At 35.0% G+C, this 27401-nt stretch overlaps 1 protein-coding gene and 1 long non-coding RNA gene across 2 annotated transcripts; both read left to right on the top strand.

Annotated features, from left to right (window-relative positions):
- The first annotated feature begins 18650 nt into the window (after positions 1-18650).
- Positions 18651-19154, top strand: LOC134256130 (golgin subfamily A member 6-like protein 7). The gene has a single exon (XM_062738737.1). The coding sequence runs from the start codon at positions 18651-18653 to the stop codon at positions 19152-19154; it is 504 nt and encodes a 167-aa protein (XP_062594721.1).
- A 6151-nt stretch (positions 19155-25305) lies between these two features.
- LOC134256097 (uncharacterized) lies at positions 25306-26656 on the top strand. The gene is made up of 2 exons (XR_009989665.1): positions 25306-25538; positions 26438-26656. It is a non-coding gene; the product is annotated as an uncharacterized LOC134256097 (long non-coding RNA).
- The last annotated feature ends 745 nt before the right edge of the window (positions 26657-27401 follow it).

The following is a 27401-nucleotide window of genomic DNA, read 5'->3' as shown; positions in this document are numbered from 1 at the left end:
ATCTGACGTTTTCCTGGCTTTTTTACGATTTTGATATTTTACATGCCAGGAAAACGTCAGAACCGGCGCCATTACAAAAACTGGAAATTTCCCCTCTTCAACTGGAGTGATTTTCGATACTTGTGAACCGAACTAAATGCCGAAATCAAAATTTATCAAATCCACAATGCCTCTAGTACTCACAAATATCGATGAAAAGAAAATATCACTCCACATTTCGTAACAGGACATGCAAGATTTTAAAATGCACGATTTGAAGACAAATCTCGACAGTGTGATAAAACCTTTTTCAACGGATTATTTATTTCATAAATGAACCATAAAAACTATATTGGTAAATTCTTTAAGTATTGTACTATTGAAAACTTTTGACTTTGAAATTCAATTCAGTTCGCAAGTATCAAAAATCAACTCGAGAATGCCGCCCCCGGTTGGAGGCAGCAATTAACAAGTTTATGTTATGGCGCCGGTTCTGACGTTTTCCTGGCATGTAAAATATCAAAATCGTAAAAAAGCCAGGAAAACGTCAGATTTTTCGGACTAAATAGTTGGGATGGGGGAGAGGTTTACGTGATATGTTTCATAAAAATGTTAAAAATTATACAAAATTCAACATTTCATATTAGTTATTATTATTAAAAAAAACATCCAAGTAACATAACCTTGCTGAAGAAGTGACACCACAAAAAAAAACATCCAAACTTGCAGTTCGGGTGCATTATATCAGGTGCAGGTGCGTGGGGGGATGGGCTGGGATTTTTATGCCCCCGGATCGAAAGATCGGGGGTATATTGTTTTTGTCCTGTCTGTCTGTCTGTCTGTCTGTCTGTCTGTTTGTTTGTTTGTTTGTTTGTTTGTCCCACAACTTTAACCTAGCCCATAACTATTGAGTGGTTGGGGCTATGGCTTTCATAATTCATAGGTGTGTTACTTGTGACATGACCTTTCTTTGGGTACCACCAAATTTGACCTCTTCACCTTGACCTTGGAGTTTGACCTACTTTTATTCTATTTGTTATCAACTTTAACCTTTGCCATAACTTTTGAACAGATCGAGATAGAGACTTCATATTTAAAATGCATACTCCACTAGATAAGCACTTTCAACTGACACCAAAGACAATGACCTTTTGACCTTGACTGTGACCTATGTGCTAAAAATAGATTTTTAGAACTTTCGGTATAACTTTTGAACCATAGGAGATAGAGACTTTATATTTGGTATGCCTACTTCACTAATTAAGTGCTTTCAAATGACACCAAGGTCAATGACCTTGTGAACTTGACTGTAACCTTTATGCTAAGAATAGCTTTTTCGAACTTTGTTGCCGCCGGGGGCACAGTGTTTCACAAACACATCTTGTTTCGATATATATTTTAATGCACATGAAAAACATTATCAATACTTCATATTATTTAAAAAATATCAAGATGACACTGACCAATTACATCCATTTACTGCCATCGATGTGGAAGTACGCCGTGGGGCTCAAGCCTCTCTGCTTTAACAAGGAGCTCCTCCCATCATGTTGGAAGGAATATTTGAAGGCTGGTTCACAAGCAAAAGTATACGCAAAATCTGGTTTAAAAGTGTTTGCCAAAGCTCTGCAGCAGCTCTCTTATCTGTCATAATACTGCGTCCACTTGGAAAAACAGCGTTTCGGTCATTGTCATTTCCGATAAAACTGCAAAGCACATGTTCCTCCATAAGTTTATTTTCGCGCACGAGGTCGTAGCAACATCGAAAAAAAAATAGGTCACCAAAAATTAAAATAAAACATTAAAATCGCGTTTCTAATTGCATAATTTTATATTTAAGACATTTTTCTGCCTATTATTGTCATGAGTTTAAAAAGGGTTGGTTTATTTTTCGATTATTTGGTGAATAAGGAGGAAAAGATATAAGCGGCAATAATGGGTACTCTACTTCCTTTTTATCAAAGGTCATGGACAGGGTTTATTTTTAGCCCGAAAGTAAGTCGAGATGAACTTGTTTCAAATGAAAAATATATCTCATGTTAATTGAATGAACATTGCAGAGATACATAAAGAAATTATTTTAAATAAACTTATATTTTGGATATGACAAAGAAAAATGTGATATTTTTCGGCAATAATGGGTACTCGCACGTTATATGAATCCTTAGAACACTATGCGAGAATAGTTGGGTATGGGATATATAGGGACAAACTGACAGGAAGCATAATAATGCCCAATAGTCCTGTCTGTTTAATTTACAAAGGTTATTTTATTAGATATTTGACTTAGACAGTTCAGTCCATTTAGTTTACAGGGATTATTTAATTAGTACAGAAAAGAGATCTGAGGTTTCCATTTTACATAATTACTTATTTCTTTTTGAAAGAATTTATAATGTTTCTTTATGTTAAACATATCAATTATCACTTAATTTTTTTTTTCAGTTTGTGTGAGTATGTGAGAAATATTTGTTAACAAATGTTTGCATGTTCATTGACACCGAGCTGGAATTGTAGAATTCTGTCTGATACTCCTACTCGCGACGATTTTTTTCTATGTTTTGTTTTTGCCTTCTGCAAGTGGAAGTATGTCAGACAAAGAAAATATAGTTGAAGGTGCAGAAGGGATGAGTAGTTAGGTTCAGAAGATGCTATGATCAAAAAGTTGATTGCAAGTGGTAAATATGATATACTGCCAAAGATAAGCACGCCCAAAGGTGTTTGTGGAGCATTTCCTAAAACATATTCTGTTGGAAGAGATAGAGCTAAACTGTCAGATACTTTCAGTTTGAATCAGACAAAGGATGATCAGGTAGTAGGACATAGTATGGGACATTCTCAAATTATTTCAACAGAAGTAATTCCCAAAATTCCACCATTCTCAGGTGATGATCCACCCCAGAAAGGAGATGTATGTTATTCAGAATGGAGATTTGAAACCAGTTGTCTACAGAGTGATACAGAGGTAGGTTCTAGTCATTTGCTACAAGCAATGCGTAGATCTCTTAGAGGCACGGCTAGGAAGATGTTGATACCTCTCGGTAAGAAAGCAACTACTGGTGAGATTTTAGACAAACTTGATGCATTGTTTTCAGATATTTCAACAAATGGAATGATAATGCAGGAGTTTTTCAATTCTTTTCAGTCACCAAATGAAAATGCTACATCTTTTGGTTATAGAATCGAGTCGCTTTTACAAACAGCTATTGATAATAATCATTTGCGCAAGGATGCTAAAAAATGATCTCTTACGTCACAAATTTTGGACTTCTTTACGTTGTGAAAAACTTAGTCCCAAACTAGACAAACGTATGATACTGTTCAAAACTATGATCAGTTGCTTAGGGAGATAAGACAGGTGGAAAAAGAAATCAGCATCAGCAGTGGAGGTAAATCTAAACCAGGTGAGGTTAGTACAAGTGTACCTAGAGAAAAGAAAGTTCACAGCCATTTGATTACCACTGGTACAGATGAGACAGATAAAAGGTTGTCAGCACTTGAGAGAAAGCTGGATGCTAAGGTGAGTGAAATAGAAACCAAGATGGATGACAAATTTAACGAAATTTTAGAGAGACTTGAAATTCACTCTGCTGGAGGTTCAAATTTCAGAGGAAATTATGGCACAGGTAAAGGTTACAAAGGTAATGGTAGACACTTTGTAAACAACCGAGGACAACAAAGAATTTCAGGTAATTACAAACGTAATGGTAGACACTTTGTAAACAACCGAGGACAACAAAGAATTTCAGGTAATAAATTTACAAGACAAAATGAGTCAAAAGATTAACCGCCTTTTCTGATGGCCAATCAAAGGTTGGTGAATCTAATGGCCAAAAAAGTTGTCAGTTAGTGGGTGAAAGTAACAAAAGTGTTGTCATGATTCAAGATCAGGCAATGTAAGCACTTATAGACAGTGGGTCTATGGTCATTACCATTTCACTGTCAGGTTACAAAACTCTTATTGACAAACCTGAGTTACGATATATTAATTCTCTTGGAGTGTCTGTAGCTGATGGTTCTGTGTTACCATACCTTTGCTATGTAGAATGTTGTTTTAACATTCCTTTACTATATGAACAAGAGCTGTATGTACCTATTCTAGTTGTTCCAGACGTTGAGTTCAATACACAATGTCCTGTCATACTGGGAACAAATGTGACATGATTTTACAAAGATTTTGTTTCAGGTGTTGAAGATGTTCCACAAGCATGGAATTTAGCAGTCAACAGCATGGGAGGATCTTACTGCGTGCATTCGATGAGTAAAAAGCCCATTGTAGTTGAGCCATACCAATCCTATGTAGTTCAAGGTCTGGTTAGAGGAGTTAAGGGTGAGAATGCACAGTATATTGCTGAATGCTCTGACAATGAGTCAAACTACATTGTTTGTCCAAGAGTGGTTGCAGTAGAATTCAAGTGAAAATCTGCAATATTACTGCAAAGTTTATCACCATAAGACCGAAGTCTGATGTGTGTCAGATTAGTCAAGTTAAGATAGTGGACAACTTAGTATCTCAGAAATTTTCTGATAGCACTGTACATAGTGAGCACAATTTGTCAAATTTACCAGATGTACATATTGATAAGAAAAACTTGACCACTGAACAAAATGAAATTTTTTCAGAGATTTTATGCAAATGGAGTCATGTGTTTTCTAGGAATGCGAACGACCTAGGCAAAACAGACTTAGTAGAGCACCGCATTGTTTTAGAAGATGATCGACCCTTTAAGCAACCATACCGCAAGATTCCACCTGGTTTGTATGATGAAATACGCCAACACATCAAGGATATGCTGGAAGCAGGGGTAATTAGAGAATCAGATTGCCCATATTCCCCGAACGTGGTACTTGTGCGAAAGAAAGACAGAAGCTTAAGATTTTGCATAGACTACAAGGTTCTTAACTCCAAGACCAGAAAAGACGCATATCTGCTTCCCAGATTTGATGATGTAGTAGATACTTTATCAGGGTCCAAATTCTTTTCCAAACTTGACTTGAGATCTGGATACTGGCAAGTGGCCGTAGCTGAAGAAGACAAGCCGAAGACAGCATTCTCCATTGGAAATTTAGGGTTTTACGAATGTAACCGCATGAGTTTTGGTCTTACCAACGCACCCGCCACATTCCAGCGACTGATGGAGAAATGTATGGGAGACATGTTATTGAAAGAATGCCTTATTTTCTTGGACGACATTTTGATTTTTCGAAAACATTTGAAGACCACATGAGCAGATTAGAATCAGTCTTTGGAAAACTTTCAGACCATAACTTAAAACTTAAGCCTTCTATATGCGAATTTTTCAGATCATCAGTCACCTATTTAGGCCATGTCGTCGGAGAACACGGAATTTCCGCAGATCCAGAGAAGTTATCAGCAGTTAGAGAATGGAAAACCCCACAGAACATCAAAGAGCTAAGGCAGTTTTTTGGATTCTCAGGGTATTATCGTAGGTTTATTTAGAATTATTCTCAGATTGTCCAACCTCTAAATTCTTTGTTACAGGGACACAGCACAGTAAGAAAATTCAAAAAGAAACATGAAGAACCAGCATGGAAATGGGAAACTATCCATCAAACAGCATTTGAGACCATCAAAGATTTACTTACCCAGCCACCAGTGTTACCATATGCAGACTACACCAAGCCATTTATTGTACACACAGATTCCAGCAGTCATGGACTTGGTGCGGTGTTGTATCAGAGACAAGATGAAGTAGACAAGGTAATCGCCTATGCAAGCAGATGGTTAAGACCAGCTGAGCGCAACTATCCTGCTCACAAGTTAGAGTTTTGAGCGTTGAAGTGGGCCATTACTGAAAATTCCACGATTACTTGTATGTAAATCAATTTGAAATCATTACCGACAACAATCCATTGACTTATGCACTATCCAAAGCAAAGAGAGATGCAACCAGTCATAGACGGGTTTCTGTTCTTGCCAATTACAACTTTAGTATTTCTTACCGTCCCGGAAAATTCAACTCGGATGCAGACGCTCTTTCCAGAAAATCTTATTTATTTTCAGATTCAGTTAAAGCCATTTGTAATTCAGTTTCTTTAGACATTTCAGCTGCAGAAACATTATCACAGAATTTTCCATCAGACGAGATTACAGCAACAGATATGTCAAACATCGATTGGAAGAAAGAACAGAGAGAAGATAAAACCATAGCCAGAGTCATATAGATTTTAGAGCAGGGAGAGAAGGGTATGAAAGAAACAAAAATGGTTCAGAAATATTTAAGAGAGAGAAAGAAACTTCAGATCATCAATGAAATTTTATACAGAAATTCCTTCTTAGACGGAGAGAAAGTTATTCAACTTTGTTTGCCTGATCATTTCAAAGATGTAGTTTTCGTAGGAATTCACAAAGAAGTAGGACACCCAGGAATAGAGAAGACCATTTGGCTAGCGTAGCAGAGAGTTTATTATCCAGGGTTTAGAGCAAGACATCTCAAAACAAGGGTAGAGAACTGTGAAAGATGCATCAGAAGTAAAACACCTATCAGATCGAGAGCCATCTTCATCCAATTACTTCAACCAAACCATTAGAAATCCTTTGTATTGATTTTTTGTCCTTTAAGAAATGTAAAGGGGGGTTTGAAAATATTCTAATTACAGATCACTTTACCAGATACGCCTGTGCATTTCCATTGAAAAACCAGTTAGCGACTACAACAGCTAAAGCTTTATATCAAAATTTTATTGTCCATTACAGTTTTCCAGATCAACTCCATAGCGACCAAGGGAGAAATTTTGAAAGCAAAGTCATCAAAGAATTCTGTAAGATAGCTAACATCAAGAAATCAAGAACAACGCCATTCCATCCAGAAGGCAACGGATCAGTTGAAAGATTTAACCAAACCCTTATTAAAATGTTGAGTACACTAAAAGAAAGCCAGAAAGCAGATTGGAAGTCTTATGTTACAACATTAGTGCATGCCTACAATGCTGTGAAAAATGATGCCACTGGGTATTCTCCACATTTTTTATACCCCCCGCAAACAAAGTTTGGGGGGGGGGGGTATATAGGAATCACCTTGTCCGTCTGTCTGTCTGTCCGTCTAGCTGTCTGTCTGTCCGTCTGTCTCTGCAAATATGTCCGGTCCATATCTTTCTTAAGCATAAACTTGGTAAGTTCCCATTTCACCCAAACATTGCTTATGACCTAAGGGTGTGTCATGACCTTGACCCAAGGTCCTTTGGAGAAGTTCAAGGTCGCTGCAAGAAAAATTTCATTATTCGTGTCCGCTCCATATCTTTCTTATGCATAAACTTGGTAAGTTCCCATTTCACCCAAACATTGCTTATGACTTAAGGGTGAGTCATGACCTTGATCCAAGGTCCTTTGGAGAAGTTCAAGGTCGCTGCAAGAAAAATTTCATTATTCGTGTCCGCTCCATATCTTTCTTGTGCATAAACTTGGTAAGTTCCCATTTCACCCAAACATTGCTTATGACCTAAGGGTGTGTCATGACCTTGACCCAAGGTCCTTTGGAGAAGTTCAAGGTCGCTGCAAGAAAAATTTCATTATTCGTGTCCGGTCCATATCTTTCTTATGCTTAAACTGGAATCTACTACTTAACACAAAGATTGCATATAACCTGAGGGTGTCTTATGATCTTAAGGCAAGGTCATTTAAGTTAAAAATTTCATAATCCGTGTCTGGTCCATATCTTTCTTATGGATAAACTTGTTAAGTTCCTGTTTTATTTAAACAAAGATTATGTCTTGAGCATCTTGATCTACAGTCACTGTAGTAAACATGGATAAATAAAGCATTCATACTTTCCACTAGAGGGTTACTTGAAAATTTGGTTGATTCAATTTTTATTAACTTTATTATTTTTGTAGCACATTTAAAAGTTCTAAAAGTGTGTACATAAAAAATTTAATTGTCTTTTTATTTGTGTGAAAATCTGTCACTTAAAATGTGTAAATAAAAAGTTCAGAATCTTAATTCTTTGTTTATTTGTTGTTGGAAAATCTATGACATTAATATGTAGTCTGAACCGTTGTCAAACCGAAGGAGTCTATTTACATCGGGTTAAAAAATTCATCGCTGTGAGTCGGGATCGAAATTCATTAAATAGTCGACTGCGAATCCGAGGAAGAAGATAAATTTGAAACTTCTTAAATGTTTAAATGTAAATTTAAACCTAAATTTAAACATATTCATACGTATTGACAAATATTTCATAATTTGGAATAAAATGGGTATTATTATCGTCGAATATTCTTCACAATTTCGAGATTGTCGTGACGTTTACACTATTTACGATAAATACAAACATACTCCGGACTCGTAGTAGCTCAGTAGCTCGCACTTTCTTCCCATAACTTCATTTTAACTGTGTAGATAATTGTTTTCAGTTATAGCATGAGACTTTCAGGAAGACTCGATCATTAATCGGTTTTTCTTGTGAGTATATTTTTCAAAACTATATTAGAGCTTACGTGGTATGTTTTTGCTAGGAATAAGGAAAACTGTCCAACCACGTATGCATGTTCCTTCTAATATCACACAAATTTTTGAATGATCCCATTTTTGTCATTTAATGACAAGCTAAAATAAGAAAAACATTATTTCACCTTTTATTGCTGTTTTGTGTTGTATATACCTATCTGTAATCACTTTTCATTCATTCAACTGTTCACAACATAACTGTAAATTCTGACGCATAAGCCTCATTCAGACACAAACAAAGGACACAGCTATGTTTATTGGGAAGTCAGAGAGGGGTAAAAAAATACTGCTCAACTGCAGATAAATAATTCTAAAAAAAAAAAAAAAAAAAAAAAAAAAAATACCAGGAACCCAAAGTCCGGGACCTAAATAAATTTGAAGCAGGTACTCTTCCAAGTTTAAAGGGCATGTAAATTCTGACGCATAAGCCTCAGCATTATAAAATAAAACAACCAGAAGTCTCTGTCGAGACTGAAGCTCTACTGGTTTGTACTCATAGCAAAGGAAGAGAAAAGTACTTAAGCAGTTGGAAATTGAAACTTTTCAACAGCAATAAATAGAATAATGATCCTTGATTAAGTCTCTTTATGTTCTTAGTGCAGTCTACTTGCATGCCACATTTATATTATAATCAGACTAAAATTGTATTTGGAGTAGCATTTTGAAAGAATTTCACAGAAATTTCTATTTATAGTAACCACGGCAACACCGTTCATCGAAATCAAAAACCGATACACAGAATTATGTATCTTATTGTAGTCTACTTGTGTGCCAAGTTATATTGAAATCAGACTAAAACTGTAGAAGGAGTAGCATTTTGAAAGAATTTTACAGAAATTTCTATTTTTAGTAACCACGGCAACACCGTTCATCGAAATCAAAAACTGATATACAGAATTATGTATCTTATTGTAGTCTACTTGTGTGCCAAGTTATATTGAAATCAGACTAAAACTCTAGGAGTAAATTTTGAAAGAATTTCACAGAAATTTCTACTTTTAGTAACCACGGCAACACCGTTCATCGAAATCAAAAACCGATACACAGAATTGTGTATCTTAGTGTAGTCTACACTGTACTTGTGTGCCAAGTTATATTGAAATCAGACTAAAACTGTAGGAGGAGTAGCATTTTGAAAGAATTTCACAGAAATTTCTATTTTTAGTAACAACGTCAACACCGTTCATCGAAATCAAAAACCGATGCACAGAATTATGTATCTTAGTGTAGTCTACTTGCGTGCCAAGTTATATTGAAATCAGACTAAAACTGTAGGAGGAGTAGCATTTTGAAAGAATTTCACAGAAATTTCTACTTTTAGTAACCACGGCAACACCGTTCATCGAAATCAAAAACCAATACACAGAATAATGTATCATAGTGTAGTCTACTTGTGTGCCAAGTTATATTGAAATCAGACCAAATCTGTAGGAGGAGTAGCATTTTGAAAAATTGTTTACAGACAGACAGACACACGGACGGACAGACTGACGGACGGACGACGGACGCATTACTATCGCATAAGCTCTTCTGGTCTCTGACCAGTAGAGCTAAAAATCAATAACATTAAATGCACTTAATCACGCCTGCTAATCGATCACTTGCACAACCAGCAGTTGTGTATAACAATCAAAAGAGATCGATTTCCGGTTATGCAAGTGAATCAAACTTTTTTAACACACACATGGTAAGTTGACCCGATACAGGCAATAATTGAAATTTTAATTAAAATATAAGAATGTGATTCCATGAGCAATTTATTTTTCTTTTATTTCACACTCTTATAAAATGCAAGGATTGTCGTTTAGCGACGATTTTTGTTTTGAAGCAATTGCCGGTAGAGCGAAAACGCTGATTGAAAACATGTTTACCGACTGGAATTCGTCTTACTCTCAACTAACCTTAAATATTCTGAGTTCCCCATTAGACTGCATCAATTACATCTTATCCACACAAATTTGGACTTTAGTATGTGTATTGTTTGGTCAATATTCGAAGTAAATAACGTTGCCGATGCAGGAGATCCCTCAGTTGTGAAAGAGATCTCGGGTTATGCATGAGATTGATAACAAAAAGTTTCAAATTTTTTATGCAAGGTTATTAAAACTGAATATTATATAATAATAACGTATTATAACGTACTTTTCCAAAAATGTAAAAAGTAAAACTTGGGATTTTACTGCAAAACAAGATTAAATAAATCCAAAGATATTTAAACTATTGAAGTAGATCTGTTGGGGGGGGGGGGTCCATTTATACAATCAGTGCAAAGTTGCAAACTAATTTAAATATAATTACACTTACATTTTCTATATGTCCATTTATACATCTCAAATTCTATGTATGCTTTTCAGTTGAAAAACCCAAAGTATCGCTGATATATGTCTATTATGCAGACAACATTACAGATATTGTTTAAATTACATAGTCGCCCTTTTATCCTACATTAATATTATGTTTCAGGTTTTTAAAACAGTAATTCCTTGAAAATCAATAAAGATAACACAATCAGAAGTATCATAATTGGAGTAAGACAAAAAACAAGTTTAATATATGTTCTTTTTTTTAGGAACAGACATTAAAAAAAAACGGGTATGGGACTTTTTAAGGGGAAGCGCAAACGTGGTTTAAGACTTTCCCTGAAGAAGAGATACTATTGCAAAAGGAATTCTAAACCCTCATGTGTTCAACTTGTACACAGTCAAATAAATTCTCCGTTACATAAAAGATTGAGATTGTGTTCACCGGCGAAAGTTAATGATTCTATATTTATATCAACACCTGTGCAGCATGCAGTAAATCGCCAAAAATGTAGAAAAGCCATTATGTTTATCTCCAATTTTACAAGGCAAAAAAAAATTGCAGTTTAGTGATCAAGGTGCATGTAATCAAACAAACAATAGTTCAGAAAATTTGGAAGAGCAGTTTAGCTTTCTTAACATTAGGGAAATCTCAGGTGACCATATTGAGCTAAAGGAATGTCATCCAGTCCCATCGCCTGATAACAGAAATGATGATTTGAATACCATTGTAAACTTGGTACCATCAGTTCTCAAAGAACTAGAGAAAGAAGGCTATGGAACATTGCTTCAGAACTTTCTGAAGCTCGTGGCTGAAAAGAAATTCCCCCTTAATAATATTGCGCTGCGTTTATGGGCAGATGTTGACCAATGGTATGGATTAAGTGATACCAGGTTGATGCGATACTCATCAGAAACAATGCAATTTTTCTGGTTAGGTAAAAAATTATTTGGTGGAAAGTTCATTAGATTTATGTCTGGTTTAAAAAACGAAACAGACTTTTTGGTTGGACAAAATATGCTTCATCCGCAACAGTCCAAAATCAATTTTGCTTGTCCTGGCGAAAATATCCTGTGTGGAATTAATCCAATGGGGGAAGCATTTCCCGATACTCTGAAGCCGGGAATCTTAAATTCGGTTATCGCGTTGAAAAAAGCACAAGATGACAATGCTACATCCTACATTCTTATGTTTGATGGAAAAAAGGTGAAGAGAGGTGGTGATGTCGATCTTCTGGGACATGAAGATCGGCCACTGCAAGAAAGAAAGCAAGAGAAGGAAAATGGTTTGCAAACCATAAAATCAGCGATAGATGTTGCTAAGAAAATGCAAGAACAAACAAACAGGGTGGGAGAAACATTGTCAAAAGACAAATCAGAAATAAAGAATGAAATCTTAGCTATCATTCAGTTACTGTCGCTTATTCTTCAACAGTTAAGAGACATGAAAAAATCTAAGTCGTTGAATTTGAACAGATTAAAAGAAAAAGCGGGGTCAAACTGGAGAGGATCTAAATTTGTATATGCAATTGATATGTGTATGACACAGCTGTACAAAATCGAAAATTGCATTACAAAGTCAATTGCTGCACAGAGGATGTTTTGTGAAGTAATGTCAACTTTGAATGGCGTCGAACATCTTTTTTCACACTCGGAGAGAGTTGATTTATCATTTCAAGAAAACCTGAAAATATTACGAGATCCTAAAGACATAAAAAGGGATTGGAATACATCGTTCTTAGATGAAAGCATAACAAAGCAGCGAACAGAGGAATGGTATTCAGCCCGAAAAGATAAAAAGGTTACAGGAAGCACAATTTTCACTGCTTTGGGTTGTGATGGTCTGAAAAAACAAAGAGAACACTTTGACAGAGTAGTTAGTAAAATTGAGCCCCCTGAACCATCTCAAGAACAAAAAAAGAACATGAAACATGGGACAGACAGTGAAATACACGAAATTGCAACAATATGCAGCATAATCATGCCAGTCCTTTTCCCAGATCTCGTTTTTTACGAAGAAGGTTGTTACGAAACTGAAAATATACTCGTTTCGCCAGATGGAAGCTTACGGTCTGGGGGAAAACTTGAATATGCTTTCGAAGGAAAGGCTCCTGTTGATAACCCGTTTACGACACCTGTTCATTACAGAGTACCAGATAGATATATTTCTCAAGTACTTTTTGAACAAAGGGTGTTAGAAGCAAATGGGACAGTTTACCTATCATGGTCACCTGAAAGCACTACAGTTTTTCTAATTCCTCCTCACAAAGATGTCTGCAATCAAATAAAAAAGGAGTTACATAGTGTATATAACGTCACGATTCCTAAACGACCAGGAAAGATTTCTGAGGCTTCAAAGGAAATTAAAGCAGCATTAGTAGATATTTCAAAAACTTGCAAGTTTCTTGGAGAATTTCCTTCTGTCTTCGGATATTATTCAAAGCAATTTTCCAACAGCGACCCAGAATCACCATATTTTGAAATGCAGAAAGTCTCACACGATCCCTTGCAGCACCGACTAATCACTTATGATGATGTAATAAAACATCTTTTGATTAGTAAAGAAGTTGTGGACGAAGCTTATGAATTACAAAGGCAGATGGCATCACAGGTTATAGTTGTACTTCTCGCAGACCTCGATCGTTTTTGGAAGTTGGAACAGCCTCATGCTGTCCCAATTATGTATTTTTTCAGAGGTTATAGCTTGCCAATGGACAAAATGAGGAAATTATTAGAGAATTGTAAAGAGGAATGTAGAAAAAATGGATTAGATATTGTAGCCTGCTCTTCGGATGGAGAATTTTACCCTCTTATGGTACGAAGCAGAGACGGTCGTCCACTATCAAAGTTTCAGTTGAGTAAAGATTTATGGTCAGAGGTTTGCAGAATGAAGAAAGGTGAAATATTGGAGAGGTTTGAAAACGAATGCAAGAAACCAATAGCACATCTGGTTTACTCTCAAAATACCGAGTCACAGTTTTGCAAAATACTATATATCGAATCACACAATTCCTCTTTGAAAAAAACATGTACACCCAGCAAAGGTTAGAAAGATCAATCAAAGAAGACAGAGTCTGAGAAGATGGCCAATTCAGATGATGAAAATTATGGACATATGGCAGAAAGCAATGCAGACGATATCAATGATCAACGTGCAGGTGGAGTGGATTGCGACACTACAATTCTATATTATCATGAAGATGACACAGTTGAAAAGAGTTCAATGGAGATTGAAGGTCAACCAGAAAAGGAAGCAAAACTCACAGAAGAAGAAATAAAAGAGATTTTGAAAGTGCTTATAAATCTTAACACAAAGAAATGGTAAAGCCAGACTCCAAAAATGCTTGCAAGCTACTTTGAATCAGCAGAAACTTTGAAGAAATTCACTGTGAAAGAGTTGGTTGAAATAACAAATTACTGGAATGTGCACAAAAGGCGGAACAAAGTTGTTCTATAAACAGGAAGGGTTCTTAAAGCGGATCTGGTCAACCAACTTTCTAACGTCCTTTCTGATGGGACAACAATTGAAAAGGCGAATAGACGCAAAAGAAAAGGACGTGTAGTTCCACTGAAAGACATAGTAAGGCGTGCTATTATGATGAAGAAATATCCAAAGCAAGTGTTAAACATTGCATTTTGTCAGTTCATATGGTCTGACCGATTGCAGTTGTGGTACAGCACCGCCCATGTGCTTCCTGAAATAAAGATAATGGGTATAGAAGATACACTGATCCCATACTACGTACCAGATTTAAATCAGGAAGGTGAATTTGAGGTTTTTGTCTACGATAAGACGCATCTAGGTAGCAATCTGAGAAAAGCAGTCTGTGTTGACAAAGTAGATTGAATTTCAAAAAAAGCATGGCAGAAAGTCTCAAATTCAAACCCAAATATTTTAAATCCTACTTTGTTGGAAGTATCAGAAGAGGGAAAGATTGTGGACCAAATGAAGGAAGCTTTGGCAAGAAATATGTTTAGCAAGAATGTTGAATCTATCATGTTGCAGAATCATGATATCAATGAGGCAAACTTTTGCAAAGTTATAAGGGAGGCTCTGTATATTGCAGACGATCAACCAGGCATAAGTGCTCTAGAAAGATGTAGATATCGCATGGCACTTATTAAATGGCTTGATGAGGGAGTAAACTTTGGTGAATTTCCTCCGTACGGGTCAAGAATTAAAGGGTTGTCCTATATACTTTATGAAGGCCTCAGAACCAGTATGGAAGCTAAGTTATACCTTTATGTCCTTCCCAAGAAAGGTACCTACTGCGTTAGAGCTGCCAACACCCTGTGTTCTGAATCATTCTTCTCTACAATGCAAGAGATGGATCCCTGGGGACAGGGAATATTGTCAACGAGTGGAGTGGAAAAATACATAACAGATTTTACAATGGTAACGGCGATGAAAATGAAGGATGATAAGTATGTACACGATTATTTTATTTATATGACATGATCATGTTAATATACACACGTGGGCATTAATGAAAACTTTTGCATGATTTTATTGCTTTGAGCAATTGCTACAAAATAATAATGAAAAAAGACATTATAAACTGCAGAACTTGAACTGTTTCCAAAACGCAGGTATTTATGAAATTACATTTTCCTCGAATCAGGCCTTTTTTTGTCAAAACTAAGAGATCCACAGCCTACCCATTGCAGCACATTCCTTCTCTTCCGGAGCAATCATCCATATTTGATCACAGTGGAACATGCAGATGCCGAGCTAACAATCTGATCAGCTGCATACAACCAAGGTTTGTTTTCATATACACACACACACACACACTCACTCACCCTGACATACGCACTTCAAACGCACCCTCCTTTACACACGTCCTCTTGCACACATACATACACAGGAAGGTAGGGAAGAGAAAGAGAGAGAATTATGAACATCGCAATCAGGTTATTTATCTTTTTTTGCAGGGATCATTTCTTTGATACAGCCGACCGTGCTAGATGTCAGCATCATCAGGACAAACCATTCCAATTTTCGGAAATCAATGCACCAGCTCGTGGGGACCAACCGATACGTCAGCAATACGGGTATCGCATTAATGAGGCAAAAATACTACCTTCGAAAAGACTTGGACTGAATTTAGATGACGTTTAATACAGCAGAACCAATCTTTAATGAATATTGTGCATTTTAGTAAAAACTTTAAAATGTTTTCTTCATCTACTTAAAAAGTCGGTCTTGACAGCAAGGTTAAACTTATCAAAAAAATGAATGAACAATTTTAAAAATTAAATATTAAATGAAATTGCATGAATGCATGCAATAAACATAAACCGTTGCATAAAAATGTCTGTCTTGACATCTTGTACATGAACCGAATTCGTAACAAGGTTGTGCATTGTAACACATTAATTGACCAAATGTAGTAAACATAATTGAAACGTACGAGTTTGTTTTGGTCTACTCTGATAAACAGTTAGTCACTGTGATATTTCTCTTTGTGAATCTTCAAAGATGATGGGTATTGGTAGGACTTCCCACATTTTTCGCACATGAAGCTGCTGTCTCGGTGACCATACCTGGAGTGACGTCTCAAAGCCCTGATTGTAGTAAATGTGTGCTGACATATATCACATTTGTTCTGTGGTGGCGCTGCAGATTTAGTTAAGCTGCATCTTTTTTTGTGATCAATTAAATTGTATGCATATGCAAATTGTGAACCACAGGCGCATGCAAACTTTGAACACCCATGCATTGTTCTTTTATGTCCCTCAAAAGAAACCTTCGTAGCGAATGTATCTGGACATAGCTCACACTGAAACAACTTGATTTGCAGGTGCACTACACGTTCATGTCTCTTTGTGTTGGATTTAACATTAAATGATTTTTCGCAATAATTACATTTGAACAGCTTTTCTTCTTTTCCATGAGCTCTCTTTTCATGGGATAAAAGTCTCCCCTTCTGCGAGTAGCATTTGGTGCACTGTCTGCACTTAAATTCTTTTCTGCCTAAACTAGACATCTGCAATAGTGTATAACATGTATAATAATATATTTAAATTATGAAGAAGCGTAAAAGAATCAATTATTTGTAATCAGGGTCAGTGTAATTGTTGGAGAGAATATTTAACCATAATCTGTTTGGGTTTTATAACAAACTTAATGATTCATGTCTGTATGAAATAACATCGCTCGATGCAAAGCGAAGTTCTGTTAATGTTTGAGTAATTTTTTATTTCCATTTCATTCTAATAAGATTTCATTTGTTTCACTCAATATCTGTAAAGTCAATGATGTGCAACTTTGCCCTTACACATGAAACTATCGTGTCACCACACATCTTATTTTATTACTTACAGTATAATTTTTTTTTATAATACATCATGGCAATGCTAATTATTTGTAAACAAATGTGAAACCTAATTATTGTTTTCAAGGTGTAATGCGCAGTGAAATTATCTGTGCCACCGCATGTTTAAATTTTTACAGTGGCATTAAAAAATTTGCTAGTATTATTTTGTGATTCAATGATTACCTTATGAACCACTTTTTCCTCGGACTTCAAGAAATAAACACGTTAAATTCTACTGACGACTCCTGTCCTATTTTAAAGGTTCAAGCTTTTAATTAATCACCAAATAACGCAGTGATACATCATTAAAGAAATGGTTAAAAAGTTTATTACATGTATTTCCATACCTTTTTTTTTTTGGAGGGGGGGGTTAAAAATCAACATTAATTTTACCGCATGTCCAATATATTTCGATGATCAGTTCTAGGTCGCAAATACACTTTAAGTAAAGTTTAATAATATCATCATGTGCATGATCATCGATGAATAAAATGCATGAATTTATAAAAATATTGATAATGAACAATGCAGCATTTGATTTTCCTTCAAAGGCATAGAAAAGTCAAAATGTGCTTGCAAATATAATGAAATGTCTTCATATTATAGCCAATACTTAAAAATTTGATCATTAAAAAGGGGAAATGTGGTGTAGTAGGTGGATAATGGAGATCGCATAAAAATTTTGAAACTTTTTGTTATTAATCTCAGGCATAACCCGAGATCTCTTTCACAACTGAAGGATCTCCTGCATCGGCAACGTTATTTACTTCGAATATTGACCAAACAATACACATACTAAAGTCCAAATTTGTGTGGATAAGATGTAATTGATGCAGTCTAATGGGGAACTCAGAATATTTAAGGTTAGTTGAGAGTAAGACGAATTCCAGTCGGTAAACATGTTTTCAATCAGCGTTTTCGCTCTACCGGCAATTGCTTCAAAACAAAAATCGTCGCTAAACGACAATCCTTGCATTTTATTAGAGTGTGAAATAAAAGAAAAATAAATTGCTCATGGAATCACATTCTTATATTTTAATTAAAATTTCAATTATTGCCTGTATCGGGTCAACTTACCATGTGTGTGTTAAAAAAGTTTGATTCACTTGCATAACCGGAAATCGATCTCTTTTGATTGTTATACACAACTGCTGGTTGTGCAAGTGATCGATTAGCAGGCGTGTTAATAGTCATTAATTTCACTCTACATTGAAACACAAAATAAAATTTTAATGACAGTTTATTCTACCGTGATTTCCAAGAAACTTTTGCAAAGGAGACACAAAAAATGCACAGATTGAAAGCAATATTAACAATATTACTGGTGAGGCAATACATCGATAGAATAGATTTCAGATCATTTTCTTAGCATGAAAAGGCAAATTAGAATAAAATAAATTGATAAAATTTTGGGCATGTAAATGTTCAGGCTAGCATAATAGGTGGGTGTATCTGCCCGAAGGTTTCTTGTGTATACAAACCTACATATTAATCTTATGAGAAATTGCCAATGGATGGAGTGATTACATATTCATCACCCATTCACAATTTAATTCTAAATAATTTCTTTTTTGCAGACTAAGCATGAATAGAAGAACAAAAGAAGAAGAAAGACTGAGAAAAAGGAGAGAAAGATTATTATCTCAAAATAAAAGTATCTTAAAAAGAGATTCTTCTACAGAACCACATGTAATAGAAAAAGAAGATGAAAAATTATCAGATGAAAGTTTTCAAGTATATTCGCAGAATGTTCCTCAATGGATGAATTCATACTTAAAAGACCAGCATGTTAAGCAACAAAACCACGCATCCTGTAAAACTCAACACATCCCTACCAAGAATGCATGTAGAATGCAAGTCAAAAGACTTGACCCTGAATATCGCAGTAGAGAACGACAAAGGGATATGTTAAATAAAAGGAATCGGAGACAAGATATTGTTAAAAGACAAGAAGAAAAAGTCAAAGACGCTAAAGCTAAAAGTGAAAAAAGAAAAGACCCTCAAATATCAAAAGAAGAACAACTAAAGAACACTCAGTCCAGGAAAAGAAAGCGTGAAGATCCTCAAATAAGAAACAGGAGCAGTTGAGAGATACTAGTGCTAGAAGGGAAAAAAGGAAAGACCCTCAAATATCAAAAGATGAACAAGTAAAAGATACTCTATCCAGGAAAAGAAAGCGTGAAGATTCTCAAGTAAGAAAACAGGAGCAGTTGAAAGATACTAGTGCTAGAAGAGAAAAAAGAAAAGACCCACAAATATCAAAAGAAGAACAACTAAAGAACACTCAGTCCAGGAAAAAAAAAGCGTGAAGATCCTCAAGTAAGAAAACAAGAACAGTTGAGAAATACTAGCACTAGAAGAGAAAAAAGACAAGATCCACAAATATCAAAAGAAGAACAACTAAAGAACACTCTTTCCAGGAAAAAAAACGTGAAGATCCTCAAGTTAGAAAACAGGAACAGTTGAGAGATACTAGTGCTAGAAGAGATAAAAGGAAAGACCCTCAAATATCAAAAGATGAACAAGTAAAAGATACTCTATCCAGGAAAAAAAGCGTGAAGATCCTCAAGTAAGAAAACAGGAGCAATTGAGAGATACTAGTGCTAGAAGAGAAAAAAGACAAGATCCTCAAATATCAAAAGAAGAACAACTTAAGAACACTCTTTCCAGGAAAAAAAGCGTGAAGATCCTCAAGTAAGAAAACAGGAACAGTTGAGAGATACTAGTGCTAGAAGAGAAAAAAGAAAAGACCCACAAATATCAAAAGAAGAACAACTAAAGAACATTCTTTCCAGGAAAAGAAAGCGTGAAGATCCTCAAATAAGAAAAAAGGAGCAGTTGAGAGATACTAGTGCTAGAAGAGAAACCAGAAGTCTCTATCGAGACTGAAGCTCTACTGGTTTGTACTTATAGCAAAGCAAGAGAAAAGTACTTAAGCAGTTGGAAATTGAAACTATTTAATAGAAATATCTATTTTTAGTAACCATGGCAACACCATTCATTGAAGTGAAAAACTGATATACAGAATTATGTACCTTAGTGTAGTCTACCTGTGTGCCAAGTTATATTGAAATAAGACCATAACTGTAGGAGGTGTAGCATTTTGAAAGAATTTCACAGAAATTTCTATTTTTAGTAACTACGGCAACACCGTTCCTCGAAATCAAAAACCGATATATAGAATTACATACCTTAGTGTAGTCTACTTGTGTGCCAAGTTATATTGAAATCAGACCAAAACTGTAGGAGGAGTAGCATTTTGAAAGAATTTCACAGAAATTTCTATTTTTAGTAACCACGGCAACACCGTTCATCGAAATCAAAAACCGATATACAGAATTAGGTATCTTAGTGTAGTCTACTTGTGTGCCAAGTTATATTGAAATCAGACCAAAACTGTAGGAGGAGTAGCATTTTGAAAGAATTTCACAGAAATTTCTATTTTTAGTAACCACAGCAACACCGTTCATCGAAATCAAAAACCGATACACAGAATTATGTATCTTAGTGTAGTCTACTTGTGTGCCAAGTTATATTGAAATCAGACTAAAACTGTAGGAGGAGAAGCATTTTTAAAAGAATTTCACAGAAATTTCTATTTTTAGTAACCACAGCAACACCGTTCCTCGAAATCAAAAACCGATACACAGAATTATGTATCTTAGTGTAGTCTACTTGTGTGCCAAGTTATATTGAAATCAGACCAAAACTGTAGGAGGAGTAGCATTTTAAAAAATTGTTTACAGACAGACAAACGGACAGCTAGACAGGCGGACGGACGACGGACGCATTACTATCGCATAAGCTCTTCTGGTCTCTGACCAGTAGAGCTAAAAAGAACAGACCCTCAAATATCAAAAGAAGAACAACTAAAGAACACTCTTTCCAGGAAAAGAAACCGTGAAGATCCTCAAATAAGACAGCAGGAACAGTTGAGAGATACTAGTGCTAGAAGAAATAAACGTAAGAATCCTAGCATTAGAGAGAATGAACGATCAATAGAAACAGTTGCAAGAAGAAATAAGAGAGCTCCTCCAACATTAGAAAATAATGCAATCAGTCTTTTCAAGAGAAAAATTTTTGAAGGACCTTCATTTATTTGTGTTTCTTGTCAAAGACTATTATATCGGTCATCTGTCTCTCGTCTCAATATGGAAAACTTTGTGAATATTCAAGAAGAATTATTGTCGTCATGTATATCCTCTGTAAAATCACATGGTGGACTTGAGTACATATGTAGCTCTTGCAAGTCTTCTATTCTTAAAGGTACATGTACTATTCCAAGCATCTCAGTCGCCAATGGACTGAAACTTGATGAACTTCCAAATGAGTTGAAAGATTTAAATAGTTTAGAAGCAGTTTTCATTTCTAGAAGAATTCCATTTATGAAATTGGTTGCTTTACCTAGGGGAAAACAAAAATCAATACATGGTTGCGTTGTAAATATTCCTATAGAAATACAACAGACTTTATCTGTACTTCCGAGAGTTCCATCATCAGATTCATTTATTACTGTTAAACTCAAAAGGAAGATCAAATACAAAGGCCATGTTTACATGCAAAATATCAGACCTAGGAAGATTGAAAATGCTTTACAAAATCTAAAGTATGTGATGAAAAATCCTCTATATGAGGATGTTATTTTAAATGAGAATTGGACGCAAGAAGCTCAAGAGAAAGACGACAATTTGTGGACCACTTTAATTAACACATATTCTGAAAACTCTGAATCAGAAACCAATGATGAAGACAACACATCTGATGAAGAGGATGAAAGAAGTAGATTAAGTGGCCTTCCATTTGATACTTGCATTCAGCCAAAAGACATTACTATTGACTAGTGTTGGCAAATCGGACGATTTTTCGTAACCGGTTACTCGCATAATCTTCCGATCGAGTACCCGGTTACTGGGATGATTTATTCAAATGTATCATTGATCTCATCCTTCACTCATCGGTTCTAATAAAACACAAAGGTATTGTGATTTAACTTTATTTATAAACTTAAAAAGAACACGCACGCATTATCTTGTATTTTAAATATAGTTATAATCAAAAAATTACTTAAATCAGAAGAAAAATAAATATTCAGTGTTGCACGCTATTTTACAATGGCGTTCATCAGTTTTTTAGCTCTACTGGTCAGAGACCAGAAGAGCTTATGCGATGGTAATGCGTCCGTCGTCCGTCCGTCTGTCTGTCTGTCTGTCTGTCTGTCTGTCCGTCTGTAAACAATTTTTCAAAATGCTACTCCTCCTACAGTTTTGGTCTGATTTCAATATAACTTGGCACACAAGTAGACTACACTAAGATACATAATTCTGTGTATCGGTTTTTGATTTCGATGATCGGTGTTGCCGTGGTTACTAAAAATAGAAATTTCTGTAAAATTCTTTCAAAATGCTACTCCTCCTTCAGTTTTGGTCTGATTTCAATATAACTTGGCACACAAGTAGACTACACTAAAGTACATAATTCTGTGTATCGGTTTTTGATTTCGATGATCGGTGTTGCCGTGGTTACTAAAAATAGAAATTTCTGTAAAATTCTTTCAAAATGCTACTCCTCCTACAGTTTTGGTCTGATTTCAATATAACTTGGCACTCAAGTAGACTACACTAAGATACATAATTCTGTGTATTTGGTTTTTGATTTTGATGAAAGATGTTGCCATGGTTACTAAAAATAGAAATTTCTGTAAAATTCTTTCAAAATGCTACTCCTCCTACAGTTTTGGTCTGATATCAGTATAACTTGGCACACAAGTAGACTACATTAAGATACATAATTCTGTGTATCGGTTTTTGATTTCGATGAACGGTGTTGCAGTGGTTACTAAAAATAGAATTTTTTGTGAAATTTTTCAAAATGCTACTTCTCCTACAGTGTTGGTCTGATTTCAATATAACTTGGCGCAAAAGTAGACTACACTAAGATACATAATTCTATTTATCGGTTTTTGATTTCGATGAAAGGTGTTTACTAAAAATTGAAATTTCTGTGAAATTCTTTCAAAATGCTACTCCTCCTACAGTTTTGGTGTGATTTCAATAAAACTTGGCACACAAGTAGACTACAATAAGGTACATAATTCTGTGTATTGGTTTTTAGCTCTACTGGTCAGAGACCAGAAGAGCTTATGCGATAGTAAGGTGTCCGTCGTCCGTCCGTCTGTCTGTCTGTCTGTCTGTCCGTCTGTCTGTAAACAATTTTTCAAAATGCTACTCCTCCTACAGTTTTGGTCAGATTTCAATATAACTTGGCACACAAGTAGACTACACTAAAGTACATAATTCTGTGTATCGGTTTTTGATTTCGATGATCGGTGTTGCCGTGGTTACTAAAAATAGAAATTTCTGTAAAATTCTTTCAAAATGCTACTCCTCCTTCAGTTTTGGTCTGATTTCAATATAACTTGGCACACAAGTAGACTACACTAAAGTACATAATTCTGTGTATCGGTTTTTGATTTCGATGATCGGTGTTGCCGTGGTTACTAAAAATAGAAATTTCTGTAAAATTCTTTCAAAATGCTACTCCTCCTACAGTTTTGGTCTGATTTCAATATAACTTGGCACTCAAGTAGACTACACTAAGATACATAATTCTGTGTATTTGGTTTTTGATTTTGATGAAAGATGTTGCCATGGTTACTAAAAATAGAAATTTCTGTAAAATTCTTTCAAAATGCTACTCCTCCTACAGTTTTGGTCTGATATCAGTATAACTTGGCACACAAGTAGACTACATTAAGATACATAATTCTGTGTATCGGTTTTTGATTTCGATGAACGGTGTTGCAGTGGTTACTAAAAATAGAATTTTTTGTGAAATTTTTCAAAATGCTACTTCTCCTACAGTGTTGGTCTGATTTCAATATAACTTGGCGCAAAAGTAGACTACACTAAGATACATAATTCTATTTATCGGTTTTTGATTTCGATGAAAGGTGTTTACTAAAAATTGAAATTTCTGTGAAATTCTTTCAAAATGCTACTCCTCCTACAGTTTTGGTGTGATTTCAATAAAACTTGGCACACAAGTAGACTACAATAAGGTACATAATTCTGTGTATTGGTTTTTAGCTCTACTGGTCAGAGACCAGAAGAGCTTATGCGATAGTAAGGTGTCCGTCGTCCGTCCGTCTGTCTGTCTGTCTGTCTGTCCGTCTGTCTGTAAACAATTTTTCAAAATGCTACTCCTCCTACAGTTTTGGTCAGATTTCAATATAACTTGGCACACAAGTAGACTACACTAAGATACATAAAATAGTGCATGGGTTTTTGATTTCGATGAACGGTGTTGCCATGGTTACTAAAAATAGAATTTTCTTTGAAATTCCTTTAAAACGCTACTCCTCCTACAGTTTTGGTATGATTTCAATATTACTTGGCACACAAGTAGACTACACTAAGATACATAAAATGGTGCATCGGTTTTTGATTTCGATGAACGGTGTTGCCATGGTTACTAAAAATAGAATTTTCTTTGAAATTCCCTTAAAACGCTACTCCTCCTACAGTTTTGATTTTATTTCAATATTACTTGGTACACAAGTAGACTACACTAAGATACATAAAATAGTGCATCGGTTTTTGATTTCGTTGAACGATGTTGCCATGGTCACTCAAAATTGAATTTTCTTTGAAATTCCTTTAAAACGCTACTCCTCCTACAGTTTTGATTTGATTTCAATATTACTTGGCACACAAGTAGACTACACTAAGATACATAAAATAGTGCATCGGTTTTTGATTTCAGTGAACGATGTTGCCATGGTTACTAAAAATAGAATTTTCCTTGAAATTCCCTTTAAAATGCTACTCCTTCTACAGTTTTGGTCTGATTTCAATATTATGTAAGACACAAGTAGACTACACTAAGATACATGAAATAGTGCATTTGTTTTTTATTTTGATGAACGGTGTTGCCATGGTTACTAAAAATAGAATTTTCTTTCAAATTTCTTTGAAATGCTACTCCTCCTACAGTTTTGATTTGATTTCAATATTACTTGGCACACAAGTAGACTACACTAAGATACATAAAATAGTGCATTGGATTTTAATTTCGATGAACGATGTTGCCATGGTTACTCAAAATTGAATTTTCTTTGAAATTCCTTTAAAACGCTAGTCATCCTACAGTTTTGGTCTGATGGCAATGGCTTCTTTTCTCATCCTTTGTTATAAGTACAAACCAGTAGAGCTACAGTCTTGACAGAGACTTCTGGTCTTTTCAACCCCTGATATATGTCACGTTCAAGGAGAATAATGATTTAGAAATTTGAAGTCACGATAACTCCAATTCATATTAATTACATTTTACAGGTATGGAACCAGCTGTTCTTTTAAAATACTTCCAAGCTATACATGTCTTTGGCGGCATCTTGTTAAATTATTTAATGAGGTAATTATAACTTGGGTCTTCAAAACTTGTATAACTTGCTGGTTATCAAAGCTATCAATTAAGGTAGGGCCGTACTTTCAAAATTTTCTGTCAAACTAATAATTTTTTAATTTGAATACCTCAGATAAGTCATAAACTAAGTAAAACACCCAAAAAATACATATCTTTGCAGGTGAATTTTCATACAACGTGTCTCAGAGTACATACCTCTAAAACTTCAACAGCCAAAATTGATCTTAAAGAAGTGAGATATCATATTTCATTTAGCTATGCACCAAATCACATTCAATTTATGTTAAAACTTATGAAAATCAAAAACATTCATTTGCCAAGAGAATATTTGAAATCTTTACTGGAAAACATTCACAAATTGATGTTGAACCTGCCCATGTCTTTCAAATAAAAATCTCAAAATTCAATTATTTTGAATAATTCTCAAAATTGAAACTGTTTAGATGCCATTTTTTCTTTAAAAACATTAAGAATTATATTTAAGGTTAACAAAGACACATAGTTTATTATGTTCAACCAGATAAATTTAACAAAACAGCCTTTTGAACACGTATACCCCCATATTTTAAATATCAATTTCTCAATCATTTTTGGCAAAAAATTTTTAAGTTAAATTTAAAAAGATGATATAGGCTTTAAAATCAATCAAATTAGATCTAAAGTTAGTTTGTTTAAAAAAAAATTAAAAAGCATTTGGTCCATAAAGGCAATTAAGAATTTTGTGTCTGTGTATTACTAAATGACATATAGTTCCTACGCACAGAGTGCAAAATGTAAAAATGTCCATAAATAACGATTTTAAATGCTAAATTATATTAAAATAAACAAATACTTTCTAAATTATTTTCAATCATCCAAATAGTTTTTTTCAACAGATAAGTGATAATCAGAATTTTATATTGGTGTGTAAAATTAAAACCGGATCCGTAAAAGTATGGACCTTCCTTAAGTGTGAAAACCAATCAATAGTATTAGTGAAACCATAGTTCATTAAGTCTAACGGTAAGAAATTAGAGAAATGTTTATTTGTACGCTTATAAACAAATTCACATTTTATTTTTTAGTTATTTACCATATAAGATGTATTTTGTCCGAGTAACCGAATAGCAATTTTACTTACCGATACTCGCATCGATCGACGGTTAACCGGGTACTCGTTGCCAACACTACTAGTGACACTAATCTTATTCTGAATTATGCACCTGGAGAGAATAAGCGTCCCTTAAGTTTCCATTGTGATGATCATTCTGAGGAGCTTAGCTTTCCTCAGTTACTACCATCTGGAAAATACGGATTTTCCATGCCCAGAGTCAAAAAGTTGTCATTGAAAAAATACTTCCAGTGCAGAATTTTGTGTCATGATACTAGATTTGCCAGCAATATTGAATACATATTCTAGGCTCAGTATCGTTGTGAAGTTAAAGAAATTCAAGACTCTTTAAGTGTTGCTCTAAGAAAAGGAAAACAGAGTAATTTGACAGCAGGCGAAATTAGAGATAACATTAAAGATTATATTCGTCACGATCTAGGAGTTCATTTTATGCAGAAGATCAGAGGATCACCTGCTTATTTTAATAAACTCTTCTTCGACTTACTAGGAATGATCCGCCATTTGGGCCCTTGAACCTGGTTTATTGCACTTTCAGCAGCTGACCTAAAGTGGACGGACACACTGACAGTGATGGCTGAACAACAAGGAATCTCCTTAACATCTGAGGACATAGAATCAATGACCTGGGAGGACAAATGCAAATATTTAAAATCAAACCCAGTGACAGCTGCTCGCCATTTTGACAATAGAGTCCAATTATTTCTGAGATGCATATTATTGAATCCAAACTTGATGCCATTCGGACATATTACTGACTACAAGTACCGAATTGAGTTCCAGCACAGAGGGTCTCCGCATGTCCA

This window comes from Saccostrea cucullata, unplaced genomic scaffold (assembly GCF_032062105.1).
Source record: "Saccostrea cucullata isolate Sc308-1 unplaced genomic scaffold, CSIRO_AGI_Scuc_v1 ctg141, whole genome shotgun sequence".
In the NCBI taxonomy this organism is placed as follows: domain Eukaryota; kingdom Metazoa; phylum Mollusca; class Bivalvia; order Ostreida; family Ostreidae; genus Saccostrea; species Saccostrea cuccullata.
This window is presented reverse-complemented; position numbering and strand designations above follow the sequence as displayed.